This window comes from Alosa sapidissima, chromosome 17, assembly GCF_018492685.1.
Source record: "Alosa sapidissima isolate fAloSap1 chromosome 17, fAloSap1.pri, whole genome shotgun sequence".
Lineage (NCBI taxonomy): Eukaryota > Metazoa > Chordata > Actinopteri > Clupeiformes > Clupeidae > Alosa > Alosa sapidissima.
The window spans coordinates 16,600,305-16,611,167 of record NC_055973.1 but is presented as its reverse complement, the minus strand read 5'-3'; the positions used below and the strand labels follow the sequence as shown (position 1 = coordinate 16,611,167).

The 10,863-nt window shown below is 41.0% G+C and overlaps 1 protein-coding gene across 1 annotated transcript; it reads right to left on the bottom strand.

The window, feature by feature from the left end:
• Window positions 1-6,628: 6,628 nt before the first annotated feature.
• Window positions 6,629-10,603, bottom strand: LOC121688175 (delta-type opioid receptor-like). The gene is made up of 4 exons (XM_042067605.1): window positions 10,417-10,603; window positions 9,911-10,199; window positions 7,823-8,175; window positions 6,629-7,434 (listed from the first exon to the last, which is right to left on the bottom strand). The coding sequence occupies exons 2-4, from the start codon at window positions 10,141-10,143 to the stop codon at window positions 6,890-6,892; spliced, it is 1,131 nt and encodes a 376-aa protein (XP_041923539.1). The 5' UTR covers window positions 10,144-10,199; window positions 10,417-10,603; the 3' UTR covers window positions 6,629-6,889.
• Window positions 10,604-10,863: the final 260 nt, after the last annotated feature.

Below are 10,863 nucleotides of genomic sequence, written 5' to 3'. Positions count from 1 at the left end.
CGTGCTCCCAAACGTCTCCTGCAGCCCTGTGCCTGCGTGCACCTTCTGAGAGTTCACTGAATGTATGACGTCACGGATTGGTGGCCGCAAGGCATTTCAATTAACACAGAAAATTGTTATTTTTGTAAATGTCTAATTTCACAAACTATTAATGAGACATTTTAGCGAATATTCACGTTGGAACTAGCGGAAGTATTACACATTTTAAAAAGTAAAAAACGGGTCTTGTCAAAAGGGCACTTGGACATCAAAGGGGCAAAAGGGCAGGTGCTAGAGCCCCTGTAGCCCCCCTTCTCTGCACGTGTCTGACCTTTACCATGGTAACGAAAGGTCCACACCCATGGCATCGCTCCGAATTCTAGGATCAGGAAGCAAAGTAAAGTGTGAGTGACAGCAACCATATTGAATGGCATTGACATACCTCTCTGAAGGGTATGTTCTGTGTGCTTATAATCACTGCCCTGATTAATCAACAAGAAACATCCTCTTTTTCTAACAACCCTCTATCCCTCATTCCTCCCATCCCATGGTCTTGTGTTTGTAGAGGACTGATTAAACTCGTCTCATCTGTAAATGGCAAAGGAAATTTTGTATTTAAAGGGAATTATGATTTTTGTGGTTCATTGAATTAAGAAATTAAGACTATGCCCTGCTTTGTCACTTTTTCCCTTTCATCTCCCCTTTCACTGCAACATTTTCAACTCACTGCGAGTCTGGGCCAAAGTCAGACCTATCAGAAAATGAATAAACTTGGTGACATTTACCCTTCCCCTCCATTTCTCCTAAGGTTATAAACTGATTACACCAGCGGCATCAGCTCTTCGCTCCGTGCTCACCTCCATCAAAGGCTCTCTTTCCCTCTAGTCTGGAGTTGTGTGGGTTCCCAACCATGCTTTTACTCTTACTGGTTTTCTACATTTCTTCACCTGCTTATTAAATCATTTTCTGCTCTAATTGCAAATTCACAGAATGCACATGTTCACACGTCAGAACTAAATATTGCACCGTTTTTGCCTTTATTTTACGTAATGTACTTGAATAGGTCTGCGGTGTCCTTACTGGCTCAGAATAGATATAGATTACATATGTCAGTCACCGTATCTCATATGCAGGGGAACTTTCTCTCTCCCCCCCCCTCCCTCCCCTTTACTGGTCCCTTTTCTGTAAAGTCTCCATCCTGCTGCTCTCCAGCGTTTTCCATATCAGTTGGCTCCTGTCTCTTCCTCAGGCTGTTCTCTCCATGTCCCATGGCTCCATCTTCTCCCTTGTTATCAAGGACTTGCTGGGCTCATCTGTTCCGCTGTCTTCCCTTCAGATTCCCACAGAGGAACCTTTCTCAGCTCACTCTTCAGTTTCTTCTCCTTCCTATGTGACTTTTTGTCCCCGTCTTCAGCTGAATACAAAGCTCTGATTTTCCAAGTCATCTAATTTATACTTTCTTAGTGTATTCACACTCTTAGTTCTCCTCCCTCTCCAGTTGATTACAGTGAATTCTAGTGAATGTTGGTTGATGATACTTTACAATCAAGTCCCACCATGAAGTGTGTGTGTGTTTGTGTGTGTGTGTGTGTGTGTGTGCGTGCGTGCGTGAATGCGTAGGTGCATGTGTGAGCGCGTTGGTGTGTGTGTGTGTGTGTGTGTGTGTATGTGTGTTAACAAAGTTATTGTCCTTACATTTTGTATACTGTAGATTTTGTAACCCTATGAGCCAATGTTACATATTCTGAGATAGATGTAATAACACTATCACTGCTGAGGCTAAGCTGCTAATAACTATTCATTATTTCTTATTTTTCTTTTTAAAATGATTGTTATTGGTACCACTACTACTAATAATTAACTTATTATTATTATTATTATTATTATTATTATTATTATTATTATTATTATTATTCAAATCATCTTAAAGAAAAGAAAACTATGGGAAGGCCATATTTAAAGGGTTTGGCCTGAAATGAGTATGAAACTACACAGAATGTCTGAGATTATTATAACATTTTAGAGAGTAAACTCAGCGTAAAACCCCTGTGAAGTCAAGTGAATGTTGATTAAATGCACCACACCTGGATGTAAGCCTACAGTAATTGTGAGTGCTGAGAGGAAAGCATTGTGTAGTACCCACTGTCTGCCTCTAGGTTTTGCTCAAGTACAGCCATGAATGCTACCAAGCATAATAGTCCTAGGGATACACAAAAATGTTTATTAATGTATTTGTATAATCATACTTAAAATGCTAAATTACTTATTAACTGATAATTTATGAGATATCCTGTTTATATAATTAAATGTAAATATTAAAAAATATATAATTCTAGATACTGACTAATACTTGCATTAGCCTATAGACATAATTTATTTTCTACCATAACCCCTGGAATGAAAATGCATTATTTTGCTGATAAATATACAGTCCATATGCCTTGCTTTTGTATAGCTGATTTGACACTGCAAAGGGCACTAATGCATCAGTGTCAGTATTAGTTTTGTTTACCTGTATACCTATTGTCTCTCAGTGACCGCATAAAACATTTGCCCACACATGCTCTGAACATAACACAATCCATGTTATTTATCTGTCTGAACCCATGGTTGTCTTTATAATCCATTTTATTGTTCATGTGCTTTTAAGTGTCATTGAGAATGGATTTAGCCCAAGCACTGAAATGTCATTGGAGGCCTTTATTAGCACTAAACCACTGGCACAAAGGAAAACACAGTAACACTGTAGGGGAGACGAGAGTTGACTTTAAAGAAAGTAAGACCCCGGGTTTGTGACCGAGGTTGGTGACACTCTGAGCCAGACTTCTAAAATCCTGTGCCTCCGTCCCCCTAGGCTGTGTGCGTTGCCATGACAACCTTTTGATCCTTGATTGTCCAAGTCAAATGTAGAATTGGAACTTTCAGAGGTCAGAGAGGCAGAGCGACTGAGTGACTGAGCCTGAAGACATCTGTTGAAACTGGATTTGTTTCTCTGCACCCGAGGTAAGCTGTCAAATCTATTCCGCAGAACTGCAACCACAAGAACATACCCACAAAGGTAAGAAAACAGCTGAACCATGAACTCATGGTTTTTATACAAGCCAGTTGATTGTCATCTATTCAGTGGTTATATTGCATCTATAACAAAAACTGAATTAGATTTGTTTCAAATGCCCATCCCCATTACGGCCACTGCTATAGGGAGGGGAACAAATCTTCAGTAGAATGATCCATCACTCATTTTCTCACTTGGGACTGACACAGTATCAACACAAGATGACAAAGGCCATTTGACCTTTCTCTCTTGTTCTCACTCTCTGACACACGCTGTATATTATCATAATGCTAAAGCTTAACTGCTATTTTCTCTTCAGGAATTATAATGGTTGCCACTAAAGGAAAGGGAGGCTTAAGAACTGGTTGCCTTTCTCAAGAGAGTGAAGAATCAGATAATGCAGACAGAAAGGTCAGCTTTTGTGTAATTAGATTTATGATCTAAGTATGCACTATATTTTCTAAGATAGATATTTAGTTCAAGAGTAAAATTAAAGCAAACATACACTGGGCATTTTGGAACCTTCACAAGAGAGGACATTTCAGACACATTTAGATTCAGACACCGCAAAGAAGTGAATCATGAATCCCCCATGTACATCAGCCAGCTTTTTAGAGAAATCTAAACATAATACAGTTCAAACAGTCATAACAGCTAAAACAATATAAAGTCATAGTCAGAAGACAATATAGCAATCATTTTAGTTTCAGCTAAAATGAATATAGGTACCACATATAATATCTTATATATTACTGCTACCATACCAGCACTATTGTGGATGATAATGATAATAATAACAGCTATAATAATAATAATAATAATAATAATAATAATAATAATAATAGTGGAAGGAGGAGGGCAGAATGAAGAGACAACAGACTTAAACTGTTTACATTTTTCTGTAAAGGTATAGGCCTACATGAGATTGCTCACAATATGGCCAACAACATGTAGCTATATATAGGCCTAGAGAGATTCAATTAAAGTCGGTTCTGCAGTTAAGGGGCTAGCAGGGCTAGACGGGAGCTCTGCATCAAGGCACTGTTTTTACAGAAGAGCCATGAACCCAGGAGCGCAGAACCCCTATTTTACTGGGCTGAAAAGTAATTGGAGTTCACATACTAAATAATCATAACAGTTATATAGTGCATTACAAAATAAAGTGTTCATGGATGATTAACAAACAGATAAAAGTCTTTCGTCACAAAAATCACATTTTCAAGTTTACTTGTTGTAGCGCTTGACAGGTATTCAGAATGTTTCATCCATTCAATACTGTAGTAGATTTAAAATACAACAGAAGCAGTGACTCCTAGGACAGCATACAAGTTTAGCCTTTCATCCATATAGTAAAGATCCGGTAGCAATAAACACATATATAAGGAGTCCTCTTTGTCTTTTTTCATAAACATTCCTGTACAAAGTTGGTGGGATTTGACAAATGTGCACAACATTGCAGAAGCGTTTTTCTGACCTTACAAGCCAGTGCTCACTGGCATTGCTGATGACATTTCAACATTTGTAAAAATAACCATCAAAAAGCATATATACATCTCGTGTCCATTTACTGACATGAAAACACATTTTAGCCTGGCCTCCGCCTGCCTACGTTCTTCCGGTCGATTTCTATTCCCTACAGTACTCCGAAGTCTATACAATTTATTAGCACAGTGACAAATAAGAACTGTAGAATGCGCCTGCAAGCTCTTTTCTGACACATCATATTACCTCTGAAGCACTTTTAACTAGTTCAGCCTAAGGCATGTTATTCATTTAACACCCAGGGTCTGTGACCTAAACTCACACAATTCGGAAATGTACAAAGCAGGCCCTACTGCAGGTAAGCTGATGCTACACCACAAACACACCTCAATCACGTAGTCTAACACCTTAAAAGATTTAAATCTCAACATGCTTGGTGGAATTCCAGCAATCAACATTGAGTTTGAGCCCTCTGTCAAATGTATGATCATTCAGGTCCAGGATTTTTTCTAGCAAAGCCATAATTTCCATAGTTATTTACAGAGGTTGTGTGTGTGTGTGTGTGTGTGTGTGTGTGTGTGTGTGTGTGTGTGTGTGTGTGTGATGTGTGTGATGTGTGTTTGTCTGTACAAGTGTGTGAGGGTGTTTATGTGTGTATGGATGGGATGCTTTACATCCTGGACCAATAAGTGCACTTTTGGCTAAAATCTGGATCAGAAACGTTCTGGACTGTTTTTAAAAAAACAGATATAGTAAAAAGTAACAAAATGATACTAACAAAATGACACATAAAAATGTAGAAACAACTAAATGTAAATTAAATAAGCTGATGAACAAAGCAATTTGTTATTGATGTGTAAAATGTAGTACTACATCTAACAGAAAGGCAGACTGTTTTTAAAAAGCATAGCTTGTCCCTGAGGAATGCACTACCCACAGTTCAGAATATTCCCAAAGGCTTCACTGCTGCAGTCTCTCTTAAGAGACCCATGGCTCGTTAATTAATTCCATAATCATGAACACTTCACTGCTATACTGTTTTAATAAATTAGCAAAAACATACGTCATAATTATTTAATTACTCTCCTACATGGAATAGGATACATAACAACAACAGCAACAAAAAACACCTTATACAACCGATATCTGTCCCTGCTCTTGCCTGTCTCTCCATCCAACTCCTCAGTGCACCTGACTTAAGCAGTCCAGAAATCATATCTTCAACTGAGGAATACATTTTCATGAGGAATTGTGGAGGCTCTGAGAGATGGTGTGACACCAAAGTATTTGTGAATAATTCAGTTGGAGTGTGACACCAGTGTCAGACAGGAAGGACACGCTTATTACTGCATGGCCATGCCTGGGAATCAAGATGCCTGAAGATATTAGCAACTTTATCAGATGGACCAAAGCACGGGCACTGTAATGAAAGTCATATCAGCACGAGAGATAGCAAGGGTTATTTTGTGGATGTAATAGATTATTTTCCATTCTCCAGGTAAGAATACTGAGCTATTCAGCTGTCACTAAAATAATGGTTTTCATGATAAGACACCCTAGAAATCCTATCTTGACATAAAGAGGATAGAACCCTAATAGGTAGTTTAACCATATTTCCTTTTGGGAAGGAGACAGGAATTTAACCCTGCATTTCCAATTAAGTGTTAAACTTAAACAATCATTTTTAATGGCCAAAAATAGCAAAGTCACTTTGAGCTGACTGGCAACATAATTGTGTTGAAATGCATGGAATGGAGGAACACTGACTCAGTGACTCAGAAAACAGTGAATAAGCAGCATTGTATAGGATGTCAGCAAAACTGATGGAGCACATTTTCTTTGCTGATAAAGGCTTGATTAGAGTTGCCTCTAAATTCATTGTGCATTCACCACACCGTGATAAAAATGTATACAAAAAATAAATGGTAAAATGTACAAGTACACACACATTTGCACACACACACTGCTATACATAAATAATACAAATAAAGATATTTAGAAAATATGAATTTATATTTTAATAGTATCTATATCCTAAATCAATATAACTATATATCTGTCTTAGTTTAAACCATGTATATTATTATATCAGAAAACTCATATTGGCCCCTGTCTGAAGAATGAGTAAACCACAGTTGAGAAAAAAATATTTTGAACAACCAATTATGACAATGACAGGATGTCGGTGACAGTTTCCTCCCTTTTGCTGTGTCTGAGAACAAAATGAGAGGGTTCACTTTGGATGTCCAGCAGGCGTTATTATGAGGGAGGGTTTTTCTGAAGTCGTCACAGGGCTGATGTGACCTGAGTCAATCCTAAATCATGAGAGTCCTCCTTCCCAGCCTGTGTGATGGAGGACAGTTCCACGGCTAGTCAGGCCGGCTTGGCGGTCCGTGGTGGGCTCTCAGCGGGGCGGGGGAGCTGACGCACCCCAGGCTCTCCCTCCCTGCTGTTCCCCCTGGCCTGACGCCCAGATCTGCCCCTGCCCCCGCGCATGGGGAAGCAAAAGTCCTTGAAGCAGCGCTTGAAGTTCTCATCCAGGAAGGCGTAGAGCACGGGGTTGAGGCTGCTGTTGGTGTAGCCCAGGGCCACACAGAAAAAGTAGGCGGCCATGACAGGCGTGGTCTCTGGCACGACCATCAGAGCCTTGACCAGGATAAAGATGTGGATGGGCATCCAGCACACCACGAACACCAGCACCACCACCATCACCAGGCGTGTGATGCGCCGCAAGTTGCGGTCCTTCTCTCGCGAGCCGGAGAGCATGCGCACGCTGCGCAGGCGCAGAATCATCAGCGAGTAGCAGACAGTGATGATTAGGACGGGCACCACGAAGGCCAGAACAAACACGCACAGCTTCATCACCCTGTCCCAGTACTCATACGGCTCAGGGAACTGCAGGGCGCACTCGGTGGTCCCTGCAAAGGCGGGGGGGGGGGGGGCAAAGAGCAAACGTTGAGCAATCGAATGGATAGAGGGATAGAGACATAAAGGAGAGAGAGGGGAAAGGGGAAAAGGAGGACGGCCAAGCTGGCGCATTTAAAAATTAATCAATGATAAATGCGGTAATTACTGCTGGATTTATGATACATGCTTTGGGATTAAGCAGGCGTCTGGGGGCTCATTTATTTCTGATGAAGCGATCAACAATCCATCAGACAGGCCAGGTAAGCTCTCTAATAAACACACCAATCAAAAGCCCTGCAGCCAACGGCTCTGCAGTGTTTAGGCCTCAGCACTAGCACATTCCTGTCAGAAGGTGAGGTACATACAACATAAGATCAAATGGCAAGCAACCTGTCTTACCATTATTGGTTTGGGTACCTCCGAGCACCATGGCGGGCACCCCGGCAGCTGAAGAGAGCACCCAAATGCCCACGTTGATGCCCTTGGCTTTAAGTGGGGTGCGGAAGTCTAGTGCCTTCACTGGGTGGCACACGGCCACATAGCGATCCACGCTCATCATGGTGAGGGTTAGAATACTGGTGAACATGTTGTAGTAGTCAATGGAGATGAAGACCTTGCACACCACCTCACCAAAGGGCCAAGAGTGGAGCAGATAGTCTGCATTCTGGAAGGGCATGGTAGTGGTCACCAAAGCATCGGCCAGGGCCAGATTGAAGATGTAAATGTTAGTGGCCGTCTTCATCTTGGTGTACCTTGGCATAGGAAAGAGCACAGACAGGGGGTGAGTTGGGGGGCGGACACAGAGACAGAAGAGAGGTCCTAGAGGGCTCCGTTCTGTTGCAAAGATAGCAGCTAAAGGTGCCAATGAAATGCTATGGTCAAGAGGACAATTTTGGTTGCTCAGCCTCACACTACCAGTCAAAGCATTGCTGATTACTTCATTAAAAATAAGTTAGACAGTTAGAACAGTTGGAGCACTGAGAATAAAGCAGCGATTTGAAAACAAGACCCTTAATGGCCATAATCTCAATTTTCTAAACATTCCTGCCAGGGATGTCTTTTGATCAGTGAGTGATTTACTGTGCATTTACTTATCCCTAAGGATGGGCAGCCAGGAGTAATGATGGGGTGTGATTTAAAGAAAGAGCAAAGACAATAAAACATGGTGCATATGTCTTTGTGTTAGTGTGTGTGTGTGTGTGTGTGCGTGTGTGTGTGTCTGTCCATGGTTTCGGACAAAATCGAGACCTTTAGAGCCATCGGAGCATCAGGCATTAGGTAAACTGCATTTCTGGAGCTACTTTAATTGGATTTAAGTTTTCAAGCATGGCAAGGACAATCAATCAATATTGTTAACATTTTTTTCTCCTTCAATTTTTTAAAGACCTATAGATCAAATGTTGTGCAGTATAATCAATCAATTATATCAATGATTCACTAAACTGGCTTAGTAAATCACTGCAAAACAAGTTCAATTTGTCATAAATCAGCAGCTCGTAGCCTCTTACGTGACAGAGCGGGGTTACTCAGGAATGTGGTGTGTTATCGATTTGTCAGTGAAATGACACTTCAGGGCTTTCAGGTGCTCATAAACACACACACACACACACACACACACACACACACACACACACACACACACACACACACAGATACAAATATGCTGTACATCAACTAGTCACGCTCAGATTTATTTGTGTCCCCCATCGTAAATACAGAGCCACCTGCTACAGGCGCCTGAAAAACCGCCATAAAAACAACTGAATCAGCATGCTACGTGTCAGAGAAGGGAATCACTCCATTAAATCACATTTAATCACACACACACACACACACACACACACCCCCCATCCCACAGACACACACATTCTAAAACACATACACACAGGTCTAGCCAGATACAGATCACACACACACACACACACACACAAGATATGCATCTATACCAAAGAAATCTGACAAAAATGAAAACATATAATTATATATATATATATATATATATATATATATATATATATATATATATATATATAACGTCACGAAAACATAATCATGTCCAAAAACAAACTTGAATACAACCAAGAATGCATGACACACACACACACATGCATCAGTAGAAGCAACCTACAGAAGGGCCTAGGATTATTGAAACAATGCACAGATGCAATCTTGATGTTACAACCACGACACCATTTGTCATATACAAGTCCACAGACAATCACGGTCAAATAAATCCTTAACCCACAGGATTTAGTACACAAGCATACATGATTTTGCTCCAGGCTTTGAGTGAAGCTGGGTCAGACAAGCAATCAAATGGACATGCTCTACACAAAATAAACTACGTCACCTTTTAACGTCATGAATCATTAACAAGCAATAAAAGAAATGTCTATGACATTAGCCCATCCATGACTCCACATCATAAATGTTTATAGACATAGGCTATTTGAAACACAACAGTATTGAAGGAAACAGTAATCATACCTGATAATGACGTACATGACGAGGCAGTTGCCCACCAGTCCCACCACAAAAACCACGGAATAGACTGCCGTGATTACCGGTATAATTGGGGACATGGGCTCGTGCGCCCAGCTGCCGCTGTTGTTATGCGTCAAGTTGCGCGTGTCGGGCAGAGAAGAGTTGGATAGACACTCTTCCACTAAAGACGACAGGCATTTGTCTTCCTTGAAGATTTCTACCAAATTTGGCTCCATTCTCCAAATTTAGACTGAAGGACGGACAGAGGCGAGAAGGTGAGGACAGCTGAAGCCTAAAGTACAGGAGAGGAAAGAATCAGAAAGAGGAGAGGAAGCATGAGGAGGAAAAAATGCGCGGGGACACAAAATCGAACGTTGAACTCTGGAAATTGTCTTTACAAAGGAGCTGGTCAGAACACCACAAACAGTCTAGCGCTGAGTTTGGGTGAAATAATGATAGTTCATTCACATATGACATATGTCATTCCAACTTTATCCTGTATTCCTTACCTTAGAAAAACGGTCCCGCGTCGTTGTCCCTGTGCTCCGGGTATTTGAAGGAAATAATGGCAACCAGCGTAATCTTGGCGCACAGACGGGGTCGTGCTGATGGCTGTTACTCAGTAAACTTTGGCAGCGCAAGTCATACTGGAAGATATTGTGCCACCGCGTTTAATCGATTCAGGAGCATTGGGAGCGTGCGTGTGTGCCTCCTCCTACCTCGATTCTAATATGACATCAGATAAATTGACAATTAAACGTAAGCGTGCGCGATATACGACTGAAATGTGCACTGCCAATGGGGGTTTGTGAACGGGCGTACTTGCTAAGAGTGTGCTTTTTGCTCATGTGAAGAACATTATCACAATATATAACACACATATATCCACATGTGCAGTTTAGCGTCATGTATTTGTTTTAAGTAGGCTATTATATGAGATACATTAATCGCTACTT

Excerpts from the sequence above, each read along its gene's own strand:
- LOC121688175 (XM_042067605.1), bottom strand. The coding sequence starts at position 10,143 with ATGGAGCCAAATTTGGTAGAAATCTTCAAGGAAGACAAATGCCTGTCG. Across the intron at positions 8,176-9,910 it reads GTCATGTACGTCATTATCAG|GTACACCAAGATGAAGACGG; the intron begins GTATGATTACTG and ends TCCTATGCCAAG. Across the intron at positions 7,435-7,822 it reads AGGTACCCAAACCAATAATG|GGACCACCGAGTGCGCCCTG; the intron begins GTAAGACAGGTT and ends CCGCCTTTGCAG.